General features: G+C 43.2%; 1 protein-coding gene across 11 annotated transcripts in view; it reads left to right on the forward strand.

Annotated features, from left to right (window-relative positions):
* The window catches only part of LOC119978927 (probable helicase with zinc finger domain), a 607,351-nt gene that overhangs the window by 512,110 nt on the left and 68,562 nt on the right, over positions 1 to 26,679 (forward strand). For 8 of the 11 annotated variants that reach the window (XM_038820862.1, XM_038820865.1, XM_038820866.1 and 5 more), the window contains 3 exons: positions 1,032 to 1,470; positions 13,408 to 13,654; positions 14,963 to 15,428. In XM_038820862.1, coding sequence (XP_038676790.1) covers positions 1,032 to 1,470; positions 13,408 to 13,654; positions 14,963 to 15,428 — 1,152 coding nt within the window. Of the gene's footprint in view, positions 1 to 1,031; positions 1,471 to 13,348; positions 13,655 to 14,962; positions 15,429 to 26,679 lie in introns of those variants that run through there. The other 3 variants (XM_038820870.1, XM_038820871.1, XM_038820872.1) reach the window with 3 other exon arrangements.

The following is a 26,679-nucleotide window of genomic DNA, read 5'->3' on the forward strand; positions in this document are numbered from 1 at the left end:
CAAGTCGGGAACGTGATCGGATTCTCTCCAGTTGCTTGGATTAGTTTAGCTCCACCAACACTCAAGAAGCTAGACACCATCAAAGGCAAATTAGCCTACTTGATCAGCGGCCCATCCACCACTTTAAACATTTACTCACTCCACCCTGATGTACAATGACAACTGTCTGTATCATCTACAAAATGCACTGCAGCAACTCACCAAACCTCCTTTGATAGCACCTTTCAAACCCATGACCTCTACCCCTCGAAGGATAAGAAGAGCAGGCTCATAGAAACATCACCACCTGAACGTTCCCCCACAACCCATTCACCATTCCTTTACTGCTGCTGGGTCAAAATCCTGATCACAAATATATTCAGCTTGGCCGTATCCCTCCACTGCAAGGACTGCATGGACTTCGAGAAAATCTATCTGCCACCAAAAAGGAAAATTGTTATATTAGCAGAAAAAATGAATACAAAACAGCAGAAATAATATGTAAATAAATCAAGAAAAAAAAACTCTCTTCACCTTGTTCTTGGTGTGCACAATGTTCCTAGCTATACCTGATGATTTTACAGATGCTAGTTTAAAGCAAACCCTCGTGTTGTTTCCTGCAATCTGTGTGAGCAGGTAATCTGCTCCCAAGCTTTAATAAGTCTTCTGTTGAATGAACCACTTAATTGAAATACTCTGTCCTGCCCTCTGGAGATGTCATGGAGATGCTTGGTGCATCCCATAAGTGGTATGGCTGAGCTCTCGAATTTCCTGAATATATGTGCTGTTAGATTTGCTGTGAACAGATTTGTTTCAGTCATATTTAATAATGGAGAAATGCTTCAGTTTGTGTAGTTCAGCCCAAAATAATGGCCTTGGTCCTTGATAGGATTCAAAAAAGAGTTGCATATTCAGATTTGTCTGAGAGAAAGAACATTTCTGGTTGCATTTTCATTTACGTGTGCAGAATTGAATGACCTGGTTAATTAATAAGCCCTGTGTTTCCATGTGAAATGTATATGCATGTGATTTCCTGTTTATTTCTGTTTCAGGTTCAAGGTGGCCCTGTATGGCTTTCTGACAACTTGATGAATATGACTCCAACTATAAAGTTTAATCCTGGCCACAATCACATTCATGATCAGGCCTACTCACAGTTAATGCCACAGCAAGGCTTTTGTTCACAGAATATTCAGAGTTCCAGTAGACCCTTTAACCAACAAAATCTGTGCAGTCCCCAGAAACATTCTTCAATTTCTCCACTTTCTCCGGGACAGATTCCAGGTCACTCTTGTTACATCCAGGCTCAGGCAGGCCTGCCACCTCAGTTCGAAAACAACAACAGGGGTCAACTGTCACCCCACATTGCAATTCATCACCAGCTGCCACCTGCTTCAACATCCGGCTCAACCAATCTTTCCAAGCACCATGGAGCTCAACATGTTCGTTTTGATGAACATGACCACATTCTACGAGGGCAAGCTCTCTTGGGTAAGTATCCGAAGCTTTGTTGACATTAAGACCTTTCCAAGAATTCTCAAATAACTTTGTTGGTAAAAATGCTGCTTCAGTGCCACTAAGGGTCCACTTACCAGGATTGTCACTGGCATAGTCCTTTGCCTGTGTTGAGTTAGCTCACCTTAGCTAAAACAGCTATGTGGTCACTAGATTTGGCTGCATTACACCGAGAGTGGGACGAATCATCTGGGATTCTGTTTGTGAAGTGCATGTTTGTGTATGTATGTGTATGTCTATATGCGCCCATCCAGTTGGGAGTGGATTATGCTAACGTTTTCTTGAAACACTGGAAAGAGTCTGGCATCCTGTCACAGATCAGAACTTTCAAAGAGAGACATTTGGGGAGGAGAATATTTCAAGAATGTGTGTTTCTAACCAGGCACAAGAAAACACTTAGTGAAATATGGCATACATTTATCTCTCTGATTTAATTTTTGGTGATGTATTTTGGTTTATAAACTGTAAGTTTAATGAGGCTTATTATGAGCAAGTAGTGTAACATTCACTGTTTATCTGGGTGTCTATAATTAAACCTAATAATAGATGTAATATATCACTTACAATATGCTAAATTTGATGATTCTAAATCTTACTGAAATCTCTTATAGAAAACTTCAACTGTGGCGAGTAAGATTCTTTACAAAATCTTTAGTTTGTTTTATAATGCTATTTCTATTAATGAACCTGTTCTAATTAACTTCAGGGTCCAATAGGGCAATGGATGTGGAAAAAAAAAGTAGTTCGATAAACTGAGCAATAATATTAAGGTATAATCATTGAACTTTTAAAAATAGGAGCATGGAGAAGAAGTTTGGGTTGGTGAGGGGAAACGAATTCAGGTATCTGCAGGTGCGGGACTTCCTACGTAAACAGGTGTCAACCTTCCCGCGTCTACCGTTATGGGGGATTCGGGACCCAGTAGTTTCCAGAGGGTGGGTAGGAGAAGGGAGCGTCTCTGACATTTACAAGGAACTTATGGGGTCAAAGGAGACGCAGACCGAGGCGCTGAAGCGCAGGTGGGAGGTAGGATCTGGGAGTAGAGATAGAGGATGGTCTATGGAAGGATGCGATGAGTAGAGTCAACGTATCCGCAACATGTGCCAAGCTCAGCCTGATACAATTCAAGGTCGTTCATCGGGCTTACATGACAGTGGCCCGGATGAGCAGATTCTTTGGGGTGGAAGACAGGTGTGCAAAATGTGCGGGAGGACCAGCGAACCATGTCCACATGTTCTGGGCATGTCCGAAGCTTAGGGGATTTTGGCAGGGATTTGCAGATGTCATGTCCACGGTGTTAAAAACAAGGGTGGCACTGAGTCCAGAGGTGGCGATTTTCGGAGTGTCGGAAGACCCGGGAATCCAGGAGGAAAAAGACTCAAAGCCCCCAAAGTCGGAGACCTGGCTATCGGACATGGCTAGCTTTCTCTGTTTGGAGAAAATCAGGTTCGCTTTGAGATGGTCACTGTTAGGGGTCGCCCGGAGGTGGCAAACGTTCGTCAACTTTGCGGAAAATTAATCGTCAGCAGAACGGGGGTGGGGGGTTAGTTTAGCTCAGAGTAGGGGGTTAATAAAGGTGGGACCTGTAAGGAAGGGAGACGGCTTTTGCACTGTGTTTATAGTTTCATGTACATTGTTTATTTTGTTGTTGTTACAATACCAAAAATGGCTTAACAAAATAGAAGGAGCCATTTAGGAAATCGTAACTGTGCCAGCTGTCCAATTTTGTCCCACTCCAGCTTTTTCCTCATAATCCTAAAAATGTGTTTTCTTCATGTAGCTATCCCATTCCCTTTTGAAATTTCCTATGGAATCTGCTACCATCACCCTTTCATGTAGTTTGTTCCAGATCTTAACAAACCTTTGTGTGATAAAGGTTCTAATCTACATATTTTGCCAATTATTTTAAATCTATGATCTCTATCCCCACTTGCCAGAGGAAACCGTTTCTTCCTCTTTGCTCTATCAAATCTTGAATTCCTCTGTAAACCTTTTCCTCAACATTCTCTACACGAAGGGGAGCATGGGCTATTTAGTAATAGGCCATTTAGCCCCTTGACCCTGTTTCGCTGTCATTCAGTAGCTGATCTAATACCCAAGTCCAGATACCCACTTTTGTCCCATAATCCCTTAATACCTTCGGTTAACAAAAATCTGTCTTTCTCAGATCTAGCACTAACAATTGATCAGCATCAATTGCTATTTGGAGAGAGTTGCCAACTTCTTCCATCCTTATGTGTAGAACTGTTTCTTAATTTTATTCTTGCTGGCTTCAATTTGATCCCTCCTCCTAGACTCCCCAGCCAACTGAAATAGTTTCTCTACATCAAACATATCTGTGCCACTGAAGAGATGAAAACTTTCATTAAATTACACCTTAGCCTCATAAGTTCCAGGGAATGCAATGATGTTTGTACAATCTGTCCTCAGAATTGAACCTTTAAAGCAGGTATCATTTTGGTAAATCAATGCCTTCCTAAAGTGTGCAACAGGAACTGTTCACATTACTGCAGGTGTGGTCTAATCAGGACACCTGATTATTAGCCTTTTATTATTTTCTGTACCTGTTCATAGCATTTTAATGTATGTACTGGGACTCCATGTGTCTTTAGAGCTCCACTGTTCCCCAATTTTTACCATTTAGAAGTTGTTTCTTTTTAGGTTTAAAGAGGATGACCTCATAGTTGCCTTCATTGAAATCTATTTGAATCAGTTTTGCCCATTCACATAATTTGCATAATCTATCAGCATTTCTGTAATTTTATGCTTCCATCACCCTTTGTGTGAAGAAGTGTTTCCTAACTTCACTCCTGAAAGGACTGGTTCTAATATTTAGACACTGCCCATAGTTTGAGACTCCCAACCAGCGGAAATAGTTTATCTCTATATCTACTCTATCTATTCCCCCAATAACTTAAAAACTTCAGTCAAATCACCCTTAACTTTCTAAATTCCAAGGAATACAAAACAGGTTTGTGTAATCTCTCTTTGTAATTTAACCCTGGAGTCCAGGTAAGATTCTGGAAAATCTACACTACACTCCCTAAGGTCAGTATATCTTTTCTTAAGGTGTGGTACCCAGAACTGCTCACTGTACTCCAGCTATGAACAAACCAGAGTTTTTGATGACTGAAGCATGACTTTTCGCCTCTTGTATTCTAGTTCTTTAGGTGAAAAGTCCAGAATTCCATTAACTTTTGATTATTTTTTAATGGAATTTTAATGACCGGTGTACCTTGGACTCCCCAAGTGTCTTTGGACCTCTAGCTTTACATTTATAAAATACTCTGTTCTATCCATTTTAAGCCCAAAGTGGGTGACTTCACATCTACTTACATTGAAATTGCTATAATTTTGCCCAGTCATATAATCTAACAATATTTCTTTGTAATTTTATGCTTCCATCTCACTGCTTACAATTTCTCCTATGTCATCGGCAAACTTGAATATGTGTCTTTCTGACCCATCATCTAATAAATATGATAAATAGTTGAGACCTCAACATAGATCCTTGTAGACACCATTTGTCACATCTTGCCAATTAGAGTACCTGTCCTTTATCCTTATCTTCTGAATTTTGCCACTCAGCCAATTTCGTAACTAGGTCTTTGCCATTAATTCCATGAGCTTCAACTTCAGCTAACGGTACCTGATAGACTTTATCAAGTATCGTCTGAGAGCAATTTGTTAGGTGTGTCCAAGAGGGTTTTTAAAACTTTTTTTTTTTAACAAATAATTTATTGAAGGCATATCCAAGCATATAGAGAATACAAAAACAGGAACAATCCATAACATTAAACAACAGCAAACAGTGCATAACATATTAACAATACATATAACACTATAACAATACAATATAAAAGGAACCCCCGATATATATATACAAATATGACCCCAACGCCCTAAATGAGAAAAAAAGTAAACATTTTTATTTCTTAGTAAACCAAAGTAATGAACCTCCTCACCCCTTAACAGTCAACAAAATTACTATTGTTTCCCCTCCTCCCTGTCGCTGACGATCTAGTAGTTCTTGAGAAAGTCGATGAACAGCTTCCACCTCACGAAGAACCCTTCATCTGAATCTCTCATGACAAACCTGATCTTCTCCAAAGGAAGGAATTCAGCACGGTCCTGTACCCATGACCCAGTGCTTGGCAGTTCTGCGGCCCACCAATTGAACAAAATTCTCCTTCGGGCCAGCAAGGAGGCGAATGCTACGACGTCGGCCCTCTTTCTCACCATGACACCTGGATCCTCAGACACACCAAAGATAACTACCCATGGAGAAGGCGTCACCACTACCCCCCACCACCCGAGATAGTACATCCGTAACACCCTTCCAAAGCCCACTAGTTTTGGACAGGACGCGAACATGTGAACATGATTCGTAGTGGATCCAGCACATTGTGTATATTGATCAGCCACTTCCGGGAAGAAATGGCTCAGCCTAGTCAGTGTCATATGCGCTCTGTACACAACCTTAACCTGTGTAAGACTGAGCCTCGCACAAGATAAGGAAGCATTAATCTTACGTAATACTTTCTCCCAAATCCAGCCCTGCACCTCACCTCCCAACGTCTCTTCCCATCTCTGCCACATTGACATCATTGAGATTTCCTCCCTACTGGCCAACTCAACATACACATTGGAGATCTTACTCCCTCCAATCTCAACATCGGAGAGGAGCCTGTCCTGTAGACCCAAGGGCGGTAACATTGGAAATGAACTCCACTCTTTACTCAAAAAAGCCCTTATATGAAGATACCTAAACTCATTGCCCCTGGGCATTTGATCGGCCTCCATCAGCTCAGTTAGGTCTGCAAACACCCCACCCAAGAACAGGTCCTCAAAGCAGTGGATCCCCAAGCGGTCCCATTCCTTGAACCCAGCATCCAAGCTCGCTGGAATGAATCTAATCGGAGCCTTCCTATACATGCCCTCCAAACCAAAATGTAATCGGCACTGGTTCCAAACCCTCAAAGTGGAAACCACCACTGGGTTTGATGAATACCTACCCGGCTAAAAAGGAAGGAGAGCCTAAACCAATGCCCTTAAGGAAGTTCCTCTACACGAGGCCTTCTCCACTCTACACCATACCGACTCCTGGTCTATCAACCATCTACAGACCATAACAATAGTAGCAGCCCAGTAGTAACACTGAAAATTGGGACAGCCCCCTGCCCCCTCCGTCTACTCCTCTGCAGACAAACTTTTTTAATACAGGGGACCCGCCGTGACCACATAAAGCCCAATACAAGTCTATTAATCTTTCTTAAAAAGGACTTGAGCAGAAAGATTGGAAGGTTCTGAAAAACAAAGAGGAACCTTGGTTAATAGTCTGGACTTTTCCGGACAAAGATAGAGGCAGACTGTTCAACTTTTTGAACTCCTCTTTCATCTCCTTTGCTAAGGATGTCAGATTGAGTTTGTGAAGTTCTCCAATCCTGCACCAGCTGAATCCCCAAATAGCGGAAGCTCTTACTAGCCAGGCACAACAGGAGCCCACTCAAACACCCCTCCTGTCCTCCGGAGCCAATTAAGAACATCTCACTCTGCCATATTAAGCTTGTATCGAGAGAAAGAGCTGAATTCATTCGGAATTTTCAGGATCTTATCAATTTGCTTTGTTTGGCCCCTTGTTCCACACTGTAACCACTGGTTTGTCGATGTACCATTTGTCAATGTACTCTGTTGATTATTCTTTTTGTCTACTATGTACGTAATCTATCGGCCGCAGAAAAATACTTTTCACTGTACTTCGGTACATATGACAATAAATAAATCAAATCAAATCAATAGATTGCAAGGGGTTGGAAACATGCATTAAGAGGTCATCTGCACATAAGGAAAGCCGATGTTCCACTACCCCCTCCCTCCCCCAGCTTAATAACATTCCACTCTCCAGAAGTCCGATGAGACATTGCTAAAGGTTCAGTCGCAAGGACGAATAGTCTTGTCCCACACTGCTGAGTAAAGTACTCAAAACTAACCCCGTTATTGGAAATGCTTGCCTTCGAGGCTGTATATAACAATTTAACCCAGACCACAAATCCCTGCCCGAACCCAAACCGTCAAAAAGGTAAGCCCACTACATTCAGTCGAATGCCTTTTCTGCATCCATTCACAGCACAACCTCCACAGGAATTCCTACAGCGGGCATCATGAGAAAGTCAAGTAGCCTCCGAAAATTAGCTGTCAACGCTCTGCCTTTTACAAAGCTAGTTTAACCCTTTCCAACCACTTCTGGCACACAACACTCAATATAGGTGGCCAAGATCTTGGCCAGAAGCTTTGCATCAACATTCATGGAGGGAAATTGGACAGTAAGATCCACATTGCTCATGATCCCTATTATTTTGTGGATAAGGGAGATGGAGGTCTGTGACAGCATAGAGGGGAGCGGGCCCCTCCTCAGCACCTCATTGTACATCAGTACCATCAACGGACCCAGCAACGTACCAAAACTTTTTATAAACTGCGATGGGGAATCTGTCCGGTCCTGGGGTCTTCCCTGACTGCATTGAATTCACACATCCCAGTAGCTCCTGCAGACCTATTGGAGCCCCCAATCCTTGCGCCTTAGCCTGACCAACCGTTGAAAACTCCAACCCATCTAGGAATCTACTTCTCAGATCGTCCCCCGATGGCGGATCTGATTGGTATAGCCTTCGACAAAAGGACGCAAAGATTTTATTAATCCCACTCCGTGACCATCTCTCCCACTTCGTCCTTAAGTCTACCTATAACCCTAGCTGCCGTCTGCTTCCTCAGTTGATGGGCGAGCATCCTACCAGTCTTTTCTCCATGTTCGTACAAGCGTACAACCGGCCAACCCATCCTCTTCTCAAGTTTCTCTGGTCTGCCACCTTCAAATGAGTCTCCTGAAGAAAAATCAAGTCCGCCCCCAGGCTCTTCACATGAGCAAATATGCGCGACCTTTTAAAAGGGCCATTCAGGCCTTGGACATTCCAAGTTATCAATCGAGTGAGGAGGTTTTCTACTCTATCCTGTCCCTTTTTAAAACTTCTGCGATCAGGGAAAGCTCTGCTTCCAACACGGCAACCGGTCCTCGTGTTCGGTGACAGACACCTCCATTTTTTGGAGCGAAGCGCCCTGGGACTCCAACCACTGCTCAACCATCTCCACAGCTGCTTTTATCGCGTCAATGATCCTGACCAGGTCTTCGGAGGTTTCCATCCTCTGTTTCCGGAATTGTGAGTTCAGAAGTCCACCAACTGTGCAGTAGACCCGCCATTGCGCCTTCGACCATGCTCTCCAGAGCTCTCGGTCAGTCCACTGCCGTTTTTTTTCCACCACTACTCTTCACTGGATGCATGCTACACTGCTTTAAGAGGAAAAAAAACTGCCGGAACTTTGAACGAGACGATGACACACTTTGGAACTGAAATTTCAAGTCTGATCGGGACTTTAGATAAGAAAAAAAAATTTCCGCGCAGGAGCCAGCAAGTTCACGGCCATCTACAGCATGGCCGCCACTGGAAGTCCTTTAAAACTAAATGTTGATAGTCCAACCAGGGAGGGGGCCTTACTGGACCTAGTATTAGGGAATGAGCCCGGCCAGGTGACCAAAGTTTCAGAAGAGGTACATTTTGGGAATAGTGATCATAATTCTGTAAGTTTTAGAATACTCATGGATAAGGACAAGAATGATCCTCGAGTGAGGGTGCTAAATTGGGGGAAAGCTAACTAGATATGGCGACTCGGGGCTTTTCACAGTAACTGCATTGCAGTGTTAATGTATGCTTACTTGTGACAAAGATTCTTATTATTATTTGGCATGAGCTGGAGAATGTAGATTGGGAGCGGCTGTTTGAGGGTAAATCCACATTTGATACGTGGCTGTATTTTAAAGACTAGTTGATTAGATTGTAGGACAGGCATGTCCCTGCAAAAATGAAAGACAGAAATAGCAAGATTAAGAGACCATGGACGTTAGGGGAAGTTGTAAGACTAGTCAGTCAAAAGGAAAAAGGCAGCATACATAAGGTTTAGGCAACTAAAAACAGACAAAGATTTTGAAGATTATAGGGAAAGTAGAAACAACTCAAACGGGGAGTTAGGAGGGCTAAAAGAGGCAATGAAATGTCATTGGCATTCAGGGTCAAGGAAAATCTCACGGCCTTTTATACATATATAAGTAGCAAGAGGGTAACTAGGGAAAGAGTAGGCCTATTCAAAGACAAAGGAGGGAATTTTTGAGTGGAGTCAAAGGAAGTGGGTGAGATCCTTAATGAGTACTTTGCATCGGTTTTCATCAAGGAGAAAAATATGGCAGATGTTGAGGTTACGGATGGATGTGTGAATACTCTAGGGCATTCCAGCATAAATGAAGGAGGAAGTGTTGGATATGTTGAAATGCACAAAGGTAGACAAATTCCCTGGGCTGGATGGGATATATCCCAGGTTACTGTGGGAGGCAAGAGAGGAAATAGCTCGGGCCTTAACAGATATCTTTTCAGCATCTTTGACCGCAGGCGAGGTACCAGAGGACTGGAGAATAGCCAGTGTTATCCCTTTGTTTACGAAGGGAAGCAGAGATAATCCAGGTAACCATAGATCAGTGAGCCTGACATGAGTGGTAGGGAAGCTGTTGGGGAAGATACTGAGGGACAGGATTTATTCACATTTGGAAGCGAATGGACTTGATAGGCAACATGGTTTTGTGCGGGGAAGGTCATGTATTCCCAATTTGATAGTGTGTTTTGAGGAGGTGACAAAATTAATTGATGCGGGAAAGGCTGTGGATGTCATCTACACGGACTTTAGTAAGGCTTTTGTGAAGGTCCCTCATGGCAGACTGGTACAAAGGGTAAAGTCACATGGGATTCGGGCTGTGCTAGCTAGATGAATAAAGAACTGGGTTGGCAACAGGAGACAGAGTGACAGTGGAAGTGAGTTTTTCAAAATGGATATCTGTAACTAGTGGTGTTCCACAGGAATCAGTACTCAGACAATTGATGTTTGTAATATATTTAAATGATCTGAAAAATGAAAAATCGCTTATTGTCACGAGTAGACTTCAATGAAGTTACTGTGAAAAGCCCCTAGTCGCCACATTCCGGCGCCTGTCCGGGGAGGCTGGTACGGGAATCGAACCGTGCTGCTGGCCTGCTTGGTCTGCTTTAAAAGCCACCGATTTAGTTGAGCGAGCTAAACCAGCCCCTTGATCTGGAGGAAAATGTAGAAGGTCTGGTTAGTAAGCTTGCAGATGACACTTAAGATAGGTGGAGTTGCAGATAGTGAAGGGGACTGCCAGAGAATACAGCAGAATATTGATAGATTGGAGAGTTGGGAGGAGAAATGGCAGATGGAGTTCAATCCGGACAAATGCAAGATGATGCATTTTCGAAGATCAAATTCAGGTATAAATTATACTGTAAATGGCAGAACCCTTAGGAGCTTTGATGCAAAGAGGGATCTGGGCATTCAGTTCCATAGTTCCATGAAAGTGGCAATGTAGGTGGATAAGATGGTCAAGAAGGCATGCCTGTCTCCAACGGCCAGGGCATTGAGTACAAGAGTTGGCAGCTCACAGTTGTATAAAACTTTAGTTAGACCACATTTGTAATATTGCGTGTACTTCCGGTCACCGCACTACCAGAAGGACTTGGATGCTTTGGAGAGAGTGCAAAAAAGGTTTACCAGGATGTTCCCTGATCTGGAGGGTGTTATCTATGAGGAGAAGTTGAATAAACTTGAATTGTTTTCATTGGAAAGACGGAGGCTGAGGGGAGACCTGATTGAGATCTACAAAATGACAAGAGATATAGACGGGGTGAATAATCAGATTCTTTTTCCCAGAATAGAAGACTCAGTTACAAGAGGGCACAGGTTCAAGGTGAGAGGGGGAAAGTTTAGGTGAGATGTGCGTGGCAAGTTTTTCACGCAGAGGTTGGTGGGTGTCTGGAACGCGTTGCCAGTGGAAGTGGTGGAGGCAGGCACGATAGCAACGTTTAAGATGTATCTTGATAGGCACATGAACGGGCGGGGAATGGAGGGATACAGATTGTTTGGACAATAAGTAATTGGTCGAAATAAGGAATCTGGATCAGCGCAGGCTTGGTGGATGAAGAGCCTGTTCCTGTGCTGAAATGTTCTTTGTTCTATTCAGTCAGGTTAATCAGGCATGAGTTACTTTTTACAAATCCATGAGGTTCTCCCCAACCAGCTGAAAATTTTCACGGAGTTACAGTATGTTTGATTATAGACTAGAGCACTTTCCTGACAGCATATGTGAAGCTGACTTGTCAATAATTACCTGGTTTCCTTCAATCCCACTTAAGTAGCGGAGTGACATGTATAATTTTCCAATCTTGAAGAACTTTTTTGAGTTCAGAGAACTTTCGAAGATTATAATTCGGACATGTGCAATGTTCTCACCTACTTCATTTAAAACCCTGGGATGGAAACCACCTGGTTCTGGAGATTGTCAGTCTTTAATGCCATTATTTTCCTCATTATTGTTATTTTGCTGATGCTATTTGTCATATTCATGTCCATGATTCAGTATTTTTTTCATAAATAGAGTAGCCAATTATTTTTCTTTTCAATTCAGGGGCAATTTAGCATGGCCAATCCACCTAATCAGCACATCTTTGGGTTGTGGGAGTCCCTGATTCAGTATAAATTTTTGTTTGCTATGACCTCTTCCTGTACTGTAAATACTGATGCAGAATAATTACTCAGCATGTCCATCATTTCCTTAGCTTTTATTGACAATATCACTGTTGCCAGTTTTCAGAGAGCATCCTTTTTCCTGACCATCCTCTTTTCCCTGATAAAATTATAATTTTTTTTGTGTGTTGATTTTGAAAGCTGGCATCTCCCTCCAGCTTGATGTCATCACCAAACATTTTCCCTTTCCTTCCAATTCTTTTTTCTGAACGACCTTTGCCTCTGTGGCACCCTATTCGATTATTCAGTCATCCCCAACAACCCCTCCTTACGATACCTTTGCATGCAAGTGCAGGAGATGTAATACCAGCCCTTTTACCTCTTCTCTCTCCAACTTCCAGGCCCCCAAACGCTATTTCCCAGTGAAACAGCTACTTACTTATACTACTTCCAATTTAGTATCGCCGTTCACTGTGCAGTCTCCTCTCATTGGGGAACTTAAATGCAGATTGGTGATCTCTTTGCATGTTTCTGTTAAAGCATCACTCTGAGCTTCAAGAAGGTCACCTACCATTTTAATTCTTTGCTCCACTCTTAACCTCTTAATCTCAATTGAAGCTCAGAAGAACCTAATCTTTCAATTAAACACTTTATGTAGTCACTGGGCCACAACATTGATTCCAACATTTTCAGATCAAAAACATTTTTTGGTCACAGCTATTTATAATGATTCCTGCTATTGCCATCTACAATTGTTCCAGATTCATATTTTATTTTGTACTTGGCCCACTATCATCTCCTTTTGATTTACAACATAATCCCTTTATCATTTCTTCTCTTCTGCCTCTACCCTGATACAGATCTTCCTTTTTGTTCTTTCATCCCCACAACTACTTTAACATTTCCCTGTTTCTGTACTTGTTTTAAACCTGTTGCAGTTCTAACTTTTTCCAGTTCTGGTGGAAGGCCTTTGACCTGAAACATTCACTCTCTATCTCTTTCCGCATATTAATGCCTGACCTGAGTATTCCCAGCATGTTTCCATTTTTATTTCAGATGTCCAGCCTCTGCAGTATTTTGCTTTTGTATTCAGAAGGATCGTCACTGTCCTCATCACTTTTCCTCCTTTCTTTCCTTCCTTTTACCACATACAAGTCACTAATTATGGTTTATTTGTTGGATATTGAGAAATTCTCTAAACTAACACATTTCTTAATAGTCAATTTTTCTTTGGAAATCATTCGGCAACCAAGATGAAACGTCAGAATTTTTTCCCAGGCACAACAAATTCCTTGTTGAAGTCCCATGTTCAGAAGAGTAATCGGCTGCATTCCAGACTCAGCCAGTGGACTGAACACAGCTACTCAAATCCAGTTCCCAAATTGCTCGACTGTAGTGGTGTTCTGGACTCTCCAAACTCTCACAAAGCCCTGCTTCAGGAACATGCTTCCAAGTTCAGTCTGCAGCCCTTCTACAGTCACATAGGAGAACTGCATGGAGACATCCCAGTAATTGTGCAGAAGAGGTAAGTGTATGCTTTTGCTATTCCAATATTTTTCATTATATTGCTATTTGCACACCGAGCTCTGATATCTCACACCTTAGTTTCCATAGGATTCCGACAGCCCAGGAGGAGGCCATTCAGCCCATTGAGTCTCCTCTGATAGAACACTCCACATAGGCCCACTCTCCTGCCCTATTCCCGTAACCCCCCGCGCATTGATCATGGCCAATCCACCTAACCTGCATCTTTGGACACTAAGGGACAATTTAGCATGACAAAGCCACCTAACTTGTGCATCTTTGGACTGTGGGAGAAAACCAGAGCACCCAGAGGAACCCACGCAGACATGGGGAGAACATTAAAACTCCACACAGACAGTCACCCAAGGCTGGAATTGAACCCGGGTCCCTGATGCAGTGAGGCAGCAGTGCTAACCACTATGTCACCGTGCCACCCCACCATTTCTGCCAATAACAGTTATAGGTATAAGACTTAAATTGATTGATTTTGGAACTTAAGGAAAATGCCTTTTAACCTAGATATCGGCCCCACCCCAAGTCCCTTTCCATTTCTCTTCTGCAGTATTCATGTACCTGGAAAACAAGCCTGTGTTCCAGCAAATTAAGTTGTTGACAGTATAATAGAAGAGGTACCCACTAACCTCAAGTTTGTTTATATTTCTGATTCTTGTCAGTTTTTCCAAATTTGGAATTATAAATATTACAAAAGTATAAATGCTATTAGGACTAGTTTGCAGTCTTCCTACTAAGCAATGGTAACTGGGATAATCCTGCCTACTATGGTTAACATGGTCATATCAACATTAGGATTTTCAGGAATGGGGAAAAAGCATTAAGCTGAATAAGTCCCTCCCTTTTTGACCATTTGCAACTACCTATCATAGCCCCAAATACCTTCTATCTCTAGAAATGTTTCTAATATACTGTAATGTATTTGCACATTATTCAAAGTTCCCTAATAAGTTATTCTTTTGTTGAAAGATTTTTGACTAAATTATTTTATTTTTCCTCAGTATTAATTGTTCCATAATGTTTGACCCTTGCAACGTTGCCTAGGTCAACATTATCAGTTGCTTTCATAATCTTTAAAAATTCATAGCTAAATATTGTGAAATATATTCCATTAATATCCACCAATTATACTATGCATGCTCATAGGATATTTTGTAATTGTAATTAAACAGTACTGCTGTTTATGTAACTTTTCTGATCTATCTTTCGGTGGGATAATGTTTGATATAAAAGTACTTTTCAATTTTATACTTGGCATTTTGTGGGTGAACAATCCTGTTTATTTCTTTTACTTCAGCACAGAACAGCCATCAACATGGAATCATCCTCGGAGCCCTGAGCTAGCAGAGATGCCACCTCAATCCAGGCTAATTCAGTATTGCCAGAACCAGCTTCAGAATACAGGACAACAAAATTCTCTTCATCTCTATGACAGGATGGTTAAAGATCCTCCAAAGTACCCTCTTTGTGACCTTTATCCTTTTCCATCTCCCGAGCTACCACCAAACAGCTGTTATCCTTTTCATCTACAGAACCCTCTGCTCTTGGACTTTACTCAGACATCTCATGCTCCTTTTGCACAGAATTATGGGAGAGGAACATCTTCAGATTTATTGGATCAACATCCACTGGAAACTATAGGTCACAGCCCAAACTCTACAATCATACCCAACAAAACATATCCAGGACACCACTACCAGCAGGAGCCAGAGTTATCCTATCATTCCAGTATGAACTCAAAGACATTTCAAGGAACAATTGAGGTAGGGGATGGTTTTGGTTAATTCCATACTGTTGCTTGATCTCTTTTTTATAAAGAAATTTAATGTTGAAATCAATAATGTATTTTAAACTCTGTTCGGACAGCTGTGATTTTGCTTGTACTACACCGTATTATGTCGGCGCCAGATTATTCCGGTGCCTGAAGTTTGATTTATACCAGATTCTTCAGGTGCCTCAAGTTGGATTTATATAACAAATGCTTTCTATTAATTTCCATTTTATACCTATTTCCACCCTTTGATCTCAGCATTAGATCGTACCAGGGCTGAACTTGCACAGAGAGCAGTTGATGCAAATGGACTGGGCTAGAAAATTTTGAAGCATTACATCTTTTGGTTCCCAAGAGGTACTCCCTCCTGAGAAAATCTGCCCTCAAATGCATCAACTGCATTTCAGCTTTCAGCCAGGCTGGACTCTAATGTTTTTAAATCACTAATTTCTAAAATGTTTTTGAATCAGAAGTTGTGTACTGTGAATGTGTTCTTTGCATTTTATGTCTCTATTTCCTGTTCACAGTAACTGTGTACTTTCTGGTAAGTACTTGTTAGATATGTAGTTTGTCAGAATAGAGTTTAAAAAAACAATTGATAATAGGTTGAAAAAAGCTTTTATCTACCAAAACATCTCTTGCTGATTAAATCACTCCGTGGCCAACTTTGCATATATTTTTGCTCATTCCTTGGATGAGAATTATGTTATCATTTTAGCAAATGTAAAATGGTTGTTACATTTGAGGGCTGGCTTTTCTCAGGTGAGTCACCTGTTGGGAACCAAAAAACACAATATATGCTGAATGACTGATGGCCCTAAATTTCTTAGCCCAGTTAATTTGCGTTCACTGCTGTCTCCATCCCTGGCAGGATTTATGCAAGGATCAGCTGGCAAAAGTAGATCAAAAATGGGAATAAATGGAAACGTTTTGATCCATTTGAGTTCCGATAAATGGGAATGATTGGAGCAGGATTTGTTCCATTGATATTCTGTATAGAGGAAGTGAAGAAAATAATTTTACTAATTTAGTTTTTTTAGTACTTCTTTCTGAGTAATTTATAATTTTAGATCCTGCTGCTTGGGTTATAGTTCTAGTGGAGTTGTTTAAAGTTGACAATGCTTATAAGGTGATGGAAATAGGTTCAATGAAAGCTTTCAAAACGAATTTGGATAAATATATGGAGAAAACAAATTGTGATGTATCTGGGGAAAGTGCCATGGATTGGGGCTAACTGGATATCCCTTTTGAAGGAGAGGCCAGTGGCCTCTTACCGCGCTGTTCAATTCTGATTCTAAATAACAGAACAAAATTTTAATGCATTTGGTGCCGTTTCTGGTCCCTCCACCTTTATGCGTGTACTGAAACAATACAACTCATTTTTGTTTTAAGATGTGACCCTATGTTGAAGTATATCATTCTTAAAAATAAAAGCAAATCTCTATAACCTCAATGCTTTGTTAGTAAATGTATCGAATAACATGAAACGTAGGTGTACTGGAAGACTCCAGATTTGATTGTTCACCTGAGCCATATGGATGCTATAAATGGTCCACCTAAGGAAAGGAAAATTCACCAATAGATGCTGCTTCTGATCATAATCCAGTGATCCTTATTAAAAGAAATGCGCCTATCTGAATCTTGAATGATGACTAGGTCTGGACTAGCCTTTTGTTGCAGAAGGAGGAGCATTTCAACATGTCACAGTAGCTTTTTTAAAACTAAAATTGTGAATGAGTGGAAAATCAACTTCAGAGCGCTAAGCTGCAAGGATATTGATCTTGTATGTGCTTTCTATTTGCAAAGTCAACTTTCTATTATATTTTTGTCATACTTTTGTGTCAGTCTTTTTTCCATTATAAAGTCCTGTACTCACATTTAGAATGGAAACTCCTCATGCCAATGTAATGCATGTGATTACATTTACTGGCAGTAGTAGGGCTGTAATGGCTTGGATTTGCATCCCCAGCTCCCCAATCAATACTGTATAACATTTCCTATAATCTAATCTGCTTCACTTCTCTGTTTCCCAAAGTTTAACTACAAATAATATAAAGTTAAAGTATTGTATCAAAATAAGAGCTGACTATGTGACTTAAAAACGGAGGCTGATTATACCTGAATTATACCCTGACCCAATTATCCCCCATCCTTGAATAGCACTTTTCCTGAACATGATAGTCTTGATTTCCAGGAGATTGACTTAGGTCTATGTATAAATAATGTGTGTGATTTACCAACCTCCTTGTGCCCAACGCGGTGCCACGACAACGCGGTGCTCAAAACTTCTCAAGAGATTCAACGGAGTCTCGCGATACGTCATGATCTGCATCTCACTCTCAGTGGACATGATCCAGATGAACATATTTAAATGAGCCAATAGTCTAATTTAAATATGTCCGTGCTGGATTCTTCCAGTGCCTGGGACCTAATGGGCGTCCCTGGGAGAACTCAGTGGGGTGCCATTTAGCACTGATCCACACAACGGCACCTGGGATAGGTCTCCAAGGCCATTGGAGGCCCCGGGTGGTCGTGTTTTGGGCGGGGTGGCATCCTGGTACTCCAGCTGATGCCTGAGCACCTTGGCACTGCCAACTTAGTGTATTGGCACTGCCAGCCTGTCACATTGGTACTGTCACCTAGGCACCCTGGTAATGTCATGTGGGCACCCTGACAGTTCCACCTTGGCACTGCCAAGGTGTCCAAGTTGCCAATGTCAGGCCCAGGGTGCCTTGCCCATAAGAGGTGGTGTGAGGGGGTGCTCACAAATTCTGGAAGACGTACGTTGGATGCAGTGGGGGTGCCCAGAGGCTGCGGCGGGGACGCTGAGGGTGGGGGGGGGGGGGGGGGGGGGGGTCAAAAGATCTAGGCTGCTTTTACAAATGGCGCCACGATTCATGAGTCGTCTTCCTGCACTGGCAAGCTGAACTCGTCAGTGCAGAAAAGGATCTAAGTGCAGCCTTGATGGGGCATACCCCGCCAAGGCCAAAATAAACGTCAAAGTGCTGTTAAGTAGCATGGTCTTTCTCGGCACTGCAGGCGCTGTGAAACACCCCACTCAACACGCCCGAAACGGGACTTTTTTTTCCTGTTGAATCGCGCCCATGATTTTAATGATTAAAGAGACTATTCAAATGCCTCCTTGGAACTTACAATGAAAGCTTGTGAATCAAAGCCCCAATGGTCTTTTTCTCCCCGAGTTAGTTTTTCTGAAGTCTCTTTGAAAGGTGAGAGATAGTTCCGATGTTTACATTTCAACTATCCAGACAGCTAACAAAAAAGCTATTTGAAATAACAATCAGTGCAAATTAACAGACTGTGACATTTAATTATTCTCTTCAACAATTGGAAGCAAGGGTTTGCAGATATTAGCACCCTATCTTACCAAGTGTGAGACTTGAATACTAAATAAAATTTATAATGAATACCCAATATTTAAATCACAGCACATGTTGTTAAGGTCTGCTGATCTGAATGTAGTGGAGGAAGGCATTCATCTGATTCTACCTGAAGATGCCTTTTCTTTTACACAAAAAAAAAGCAAGTTGCGGTTAATGTGGTGGTTGGAGGGTGGGGTGCAGTGGTGAGGAGGGGTTGTAAATGCATTCTTTTTGCTCTCCCACTCATGGGCTGGCATTTTCTGGATGGCGGGGGCTCAGGCCCAAGCTAAAGGGTTGGCATGGATTAAGCCCAATACAATTTCATGCTGCAATGAATATTGATTGGCAGGAGGCAGATTGGCCGGCAACTCTACAGACATTCAAATAACAGTGTGCCAGTGACCAGAAGAAGTGGAACTAAGTGCCCGGAAGTGAGGAAAGGTAAGGGGGTCGGCTGGGGAGGAAAGGCCCATGGTGACATGAAGGGGATGGTTGAGTTCTCGGCAGAGAGGTTGGGGAGGGGGGAGTGGTAAGGAGATCCAGAAGTCACAGAGTCCTAAAGGGGACTTCTGATAGAGGCCTCCCTCCTTCCCTCCCGAGATTGAACTTTTTTCAGGTTTTGGTTTGCTCCCCAGTTCTATCATTTGACCACCAGCCTAAAATTTGAAGTTGGGCAGGAAGGGCCATTAAGTGGCCATTTAACGGGCTTCCTATCTGAGGCCCTGGCTGCCCCCATCACACCCAAGTTGGGGCGGTGGAAGCCCATCTCAGAACCTGCCGGTGCAGGGAGAGGAGTGTAAAATTCTGGCCATGCTTTCACAGGATGAGTTTCCAATCATTTCCAAACAGCCAACCACATCGGCCAAGTGGGAACTAGGCTTTTCTCATCTTGCCAACTAACACACACCAACGCACATGCTTGCAAAAGAACTGGTGAGTAACTCTAGGCTAAATATGTACATGTTCCAGCTACTGACGCATGGAAATTCAAAAAACAAATTTGAACTGTGAGGAGGCTTACAAATTAGTTATATAGTTTAAAAAAAATATTTGTGACATTCTTTCTAATACATGTTATATATAATGATATGAATGAATTATGGCACCAAACATAAGTGGATATAGATAAAGTTGGAACGAACATTGCTGAGTGATATCTGTATTACAAAGTGACAATTAAAGAGATGGGAAATAAACAGTGAAATAAGAAACATAGCTGTAGGCTATGGGGAACAAATCTTGGGGTATCTAGCTAAAGAAAGAGAGAGTTCACAAGCACAGTGGCCTAGCAGGTAGTGATGGGGCCAGTGGTAAGGCCACACGTGGGCTTGACATAAACACCCTAGGTATTAGTGACAAAAAGGAAACTAAAGCAATATTAATCTTAAGGTATCTGACCTATGAGGATTGGTTAAAAAGCTTGGAATTTTACTCAAGAGAAGAGAAGGCTCTTGGGAGACATTATTCAAGTTTTCAAGATTCTTTTTCTCCTTTTTCACTCCCCACCCACCCCCCTGCGATGAACAATTCCTCAAACACGGACACAAGCATCCCCCGCCTTTTCTCAAACTCCCCTGCTGAGCCCCTTAACTCATACTTTATCTTCTCTAACCGCAGGAAGTCATACAGGTCACCCAACCATGCTGCTACCCCCGGTGGCGATGCCGACCGCCACTTCAGCAAAATCCGTCGCTGTGCAATCAGACAGGCGAAGGCCAAGACATCGGCCTTCCGCCTCTCCATGAGCTCCGGCTTCTCTGAAACCCCAAATATGGCCACCAAAGGGTCTGGGTCCACTCCCTCCTCCACTATCCTGGCTAACACCGCGAACACTCCCGCCCAGAATCTTCCTAATTTTTCACAACCCCAAAGCAAGCTTTCAAGATTCTTAATGACGTAGAAAATGTTAATAGTAATAATGGCCGGAATTCTCCAGCTGTTCTCACCAACAGGATCTTCTGGTCCTGCCAATGGTGAACCTCCATTTGGGTTTCCTGGCTAAGGAGGGGGTGTATGATACAGGAACCCTGTTGACAGTGACAGAACCAAAAAATCCCACCACCAGTCAATGGCAGGTTGCCTCCACCACCACGAATCACACAGCAGGAGTCGAGGAAAATCTGGCCCAATGGCCGGGATTCCGGCAGCAACTTCTAGTCTCACCAACAACAAACCCGCACCATGGGTTTCCTGGTAATGGGGGAAGTTAATAAAATGGGAAATCCCATTGAAAGCAGCATCCCGCCACCGGCATGCGGCGGGTCCCTTCCGCGAATCACATGGCAGGAGACACAGAAAATCCCGCCCGATATGTTTGAGATTATAATAATCTCTAGAACCAGAAGACGTGGAATCAAGTTAACAGAGAACAGGTGAGACAGTTCAAATGTAATTGCTTTATGCAAAGGCTGGTAAACATGTTAAATGGCGGCAGTTTGTATGTAACGTGGACCAGACGTAAAGACACCTGGGGTGGTCTCCCAGGCCATTGGAGGCCCCTGGGTGGTACCCTGGCACTCCTGCTGCCACCTGAGCACCTTGGCACTGCCCGTCTGGTACCTTGGCACTTCCACCTGTGCACCCTGGTGGTGCTACCCTGGCAGGAGCACTGCCATAGTGCCAGGCTGGCAGTACCAAGGTCCCAGGTTGCCCCTGCCAGGGATTGGGCCTGGGGGTGCCAGGCCCTTAAGAGGTGGGGTGAGGATGAGGTCGCTCGAGGACCCCCTAAGAGATACGTTGGGGCACTGGGGGCTCCGGAGGCTGCAGTGTCAAGTCCAAGGGGTGTCAAGAGATCGGACCGGTATATAAAAATTGTCCCCCAATCTCTTCCTGCACTGACAAGGAAATGAGGTAAGTGCAACCTGGGCTTTCCCAACCGAGGACAAAAAAAAGTCCCATTTGATAGCGGGTCTTTCTTGGCGCTGCAGGCACCGAGAAAGACCCAGCCATACCTGCCCAAAACGGACTCTCTTTTGGGGGGCGTTAAATCATGCCAACATATCTTTTTCTTTGCTGATAATTTACCATATAAATTCTGAAATAGAAGGGATTAAGCAGGGCAAATACAAGATAGTCTAAGATAGGAGATTTTGTGGGAGCGAGAAAGACTCACGTTTGGTATGTTGCCTCCCAGGTGCAAGGGTACGTGATGTCTCGGATCGTGTTTTCCGGGTCCTTAAGGGGGAGGGGGAGCAGCCCCAAGTCGTAGTCCACATTGGCACTAACGACATAGGTAGGAAAGGGGACAAGGATGTCAGGCAGGCCTTTAGCGAGCTAGGATGGAAGCTCAGAGCAAGAACAAACAGAGTTGTTATCTCTGGGTTGTTGCCCGTGCCACGTGATAGTGAGATGAGGAATAGGGAGAGAGAGCAATTAAACACGTGGCTACAGGGATGGTGCAGGCGGGAGGGATTCAGATTTCTGGATAACTGGGGCTCTTTCTGGGGAAGGTGGGACCTCTATAGACAGGATGGTCTACATCTGAACCTGAGGGGCACCAATATCCTGGGGGGGAGATTTGTTAGTGCTCTTTGGGGGGGTTTAAACTAATTCAGCAGGGGCATGGGAACCTGGATTGTAGTTTTGATGGGAACCGGGATTGTAGTTTTGGGGTACGGGAGATTGAGAGTATAGAGGTCAGGAGTACAGAATTGACTTCGCAGGAGGGTGCCAGTGTTCAGGTAGGTGGTTTGAAGTGTGTCTACTTCAATGTCAGGAGTATACGAAATAAGGTAGGGGAACTGGCAGCATGGGTTGGTACCTGGGACTTCGATGTTGTGGCCATTTCAGAGACATGGATAGAGCAGGGACAGGAATGGTTGTTGCAGGTTCCGGGGTTTAGGTGTTTTAGTAAGCTCAGAGAAGGGGGCAAAAGAGGGGGAGGTGTGGTGCTGCTAGTCAAGGACAGTATTACGGTGGCGGAAAGGATGCTAGATGGGGACTCTTCTTCTGAGGTAGTATGGGCTGAGGTTAGAAACAGGAAAGGAGAGGTCACCCTGTTGGGAGTTTTCTATAGGCCACCTAATAGTTCTAGGGATGTAGAGGAAAGGATGGCGAAGATGATTCTGGAAAAGAGCGAAAGTAACAGGGTAGTTGTTATGGGAGACTTTAACTTTCCAAATATTGACTGGAAAAGATATAGTTCGAGTACATTAGGTGGGTCGTTCTTTGTACAATGTGTGCAGGACGGTTTCCTGACACAATATGTTGACAGGCCAACAAGAGGCGAGGCCACATTGGATTTGGTTTTGGGTAATGAACCAGGACAGGTGTTAGATCTGGAGGTAGGTGAGCACTTTGGAAACAGTGACCACAATTCGGTGACTTTTACGTTAGTGATGGAAAGGGATAAGTATAACCCGCAGGGCAAGAGTTATAGCTGGGGGAAGGGCAATTATGATGCCATTAGACATGATTTAGGATGTGTTGGTTGGAGAAGTAGGCTGCAAGGGTTGGGCACACTGGATATGTGGAGCGTGTTCAAGGAACAGCTATTGCATGTTCTTGATAAGTACGTACCAGTCAGGCAGGGAGGAAGGGGTAGAGCGAGGGAACCGTGGTTTACCAAAGAAGTGGAATCTCTTGTTAAGAGGAAGGAGGAGGCCTATGTGAAGATGAGGCGTGAAGTTTCAGTTGGGGCGCTTGGTAGTTACAAGGAAGCGAGGAAGGATCTAAAGAGAGAGCTGAGACGAGCAAGGAGGGGACATGAGAAGTCTTTGGCAGGTAGGATCAAGGAAAACCCAAAAGCTTTCTATAGGTATGTCAGGAATAAAAGAATGACTAGGGTAAGAGTAGGGCCAGTCAAGGACAGTGGTGGGAAGTTGTGTGTGGAGGCTGAGGAGATAAGCGAGATACTAAATGAATACTTTTCGTCAGTATTCACTCAAGAAAAAGATAATATTGTGGAGGAGAATGCTGAGACCCAGGCTATTAGAATAGATGGCATTGAGGTGAGTAGGGAAGAAGTGTTGGCAATTCTGGACAAGGTGAAAATAGATAAGTCCCCGGGGCCGGATGGGATTTATCCTAGGATTCTCTGGGAAGCCAGGGAAGAGATTGCTGAGCCTTTGGCTTTGATTTTTAGGTCATCATTGGCTACAGGAATAGTGCCAGAGGACTGGAGGATAGCAAATGTGGTCCCTTTGTTCAAGAAGGGGAGTAGAGATAACCCCGGTAACTATAGGCCGGTGAGCCTAACGTCTGTGGTGGGTAAAGTCTTGGAGAGGATTATAAAAGATACGATTTATAATCATCTAGATAGAAATAATATGATTAGGGACAGTCAGCATGGTTTTGTGAAGGGTAGGTCATGCCTCACAAACCTTATCGAGTTCTTTGAGAAGGTGACTGAACAGGTAGACGAGGGTAGAGCAGTTGATGTGGTGTATATGGATTTCAGTAAAGCGTTTGATAAGGTTCCCCACGGTCGGCTATTGCAGAAAATACGGAGGCTGGGGATTGAGGGTGATTTAGAGATGTGGATCAGAAATTGGCTAGTTGAAAGAAGACAGAGAGTGGTAGTTGATGGGAAATGTTCAGAATGGAGTTCAGTTACGAGTGGCGTACCACAAGGATCTGTTCTGGGGCCGTTGCTGTTTGTCATTTTTATAAATGACCTAGAGGAGGGCGCAGAAGGATGGGTGAGTAAATTTGCAGACGACACTAAAGTCGGTGGAGTTGTAGACAGTGCGGAAGGATGTTGCAGGTTACAGAGGGACATAGATAAGCTGCAGAGCTGGGCTGAGAGGTGGCAAATGGAGTTTAATGTGGAGAAGTGTGAGGTGATTCACTTTGGAAAGAATAACAGGAATGCGGAATATTTGGCTAATGGTAAAATTCTTGGTAGTGTGGATGAGCAGAGGGATGTCGGTGTCCATGTACATAGATCCCTGAAAGTTGCCACCCAGGTTGATAGGGTTGTGAAGAAGGCCTATGGTGTGTTGGCCTTTATTGGTAGAGGGATTGAGTTCCGGAGCCATGAGGTCATGTTGCAGTTGTACAAAACTCTAGTACGGCCGCATTTGGAGTATTGCGTATAGTTCTGGTCGCCTCATTATAGGAAGGACGTGGAAGCTTTGGAAAGGGTGCAGAGGAGATTTACCAGGATGTTGCCTGGCATGGAGGGAAAATCTTATGAGGAAAGGCTGATGGACTTGAGGTTGTTTTCGTTAGAGAGAAGAAGGTTAAGAGGTGACTTAATAGAGGCATACAAAATGATCAGAGGGTTAGATAGGGTGGACGGCGAGAGCCTTCTCCCGCGGATGGAGGTGGCTAGCACGAGGGGACATAGCCTTAAATTGAGGGGTAATAGATATAGGACAGAGGTCAGAGGTGGGTTTTTTACGCAAAGAGTGGTGAGGCCGTGGAATGCCCTACCTGCAACAGTAGTGAACTCGCCAACATTGAGGGCATTTAAAAATTTATTGGATAAGCACATGGATGATAAGGGCATAGTGTAGGTTAGATGGCCTTTAGATTTTTTCCATGTCGGTGCAACATCGAGGGCCGAAGGGCCTGTACTGCGCTGTATCGTTCTATGTTCTATGTTCTATGGTTTTGAGATGCACATAATGTGGTAAATAATGTTGGTGAGCTGCAAGTGCAAGTCATCACAAGAGATCTTGATATGGTGGTATTAACAGATACCTGGTTCAAAGAAAGGGAAATGGGGTACTTAATATTCCTGAATCTAAGGCATTCAGGAAATATCAGGAAGGAAATGAAGGGGAGGAGGTGGCTGCGATTTTGATCAAAGAAACTACTAAAGCACAGAAGAGCGATAATGTGGCTGAGGGGTCAAAGACAGTATCCATTTTGTTAGAATTAAGGAGCAGTACAGGCCTATTACACTGCTAGATGTATGCTGTAGATGAGTTGAAAAGAAATCTAGGTGGATTGGAACAATAAATTGGTAGGCAAAACAGTAATTGAAAATGAGGCCTTAAGGGAGAGGTTAGACACATTTGGGGTGGGAGTGGGGGGGGCGGTGGAGTGCACCCACAGTTAGATCTACCTGAACATTAAGGTTAAAATGAAACCGAAAAAAGGCAGCTGATGACAATTGTATGGTTCATGAAATAATAGAGAACCAAGCTGAATATAGAAAGTATGCAGGAAACTGTTAGAACCTGCCCGGACCCTATTGGCTGGGGACAATTGGTTGCCCCATGACACTTGGTGAATATGAGCTCCCGAATGAAGGGGGTGGAGCAATTACTAGTAGTTGCAGCCGAATGAATAAAGCTGGCCAATCAATGTGGTACCGGCTAGAGAAGGAAGCAGTAGTGAACAACTGCTGCTGTGTACATATTGTTGTAAATAAAGTTACTTTTTATTTGACTCTACAAACTCAAGCTGTATTCTTCGTGGCCCTCACAAAAAACACTGAAAAGAGGAATTTAAAAAAAGCACTAGAGTAGATTAGTAATTTAACATAGAAGGCCACCTAAAAGTTTTTTACCAACACATAAATTGTACAAAGGTGGTCAAAGGAAAGGTCGGCCAATTAGGAACCAAAAAGGCATTCTTGTGGAGGCAGAGGATGTAGCGGGGATACTAACTGAGTACTTTGCATCGATCTTCACTTGAGAAGAGAATTATGGCAATGTCACAGTAAAGAAAGCAGTAGCGAATTTGGATAAGATTAAAATAAATAAATATAGGCTACTCTTAAATGGCTGGTAGTTATCAAAGTAGTAAAGTTGCCCAGTGCAAGCGGGATACATTCTACCTTACTGAGGGAATTAAGGGTGGAAAATATGAAGATCCAGAATCTTCTTATCCTGCTTCAGCAAAAGAATGTTGAAAAAGGAGAGAGGGATAAGCCCAGCAACTGTAGGCCAGTAAATTTACAGGTCTATGTGG

The sequence above is a fragment of the Scyliorhinus canicula genome, chromosome 15 (genome assembly GCF_902713615.1).
Source record: "Scyliorhinus canicula chromosome 15, sScyCan1.1, whole genome shotgun sequence".
Lineage (NCBI taxonomy): Eukaryota > Metazoa > Chordata > Chondrichthyes > Carcharhiniformes > Scyliorhinidae > Scyliorhinus > Scyliorhinus canicula.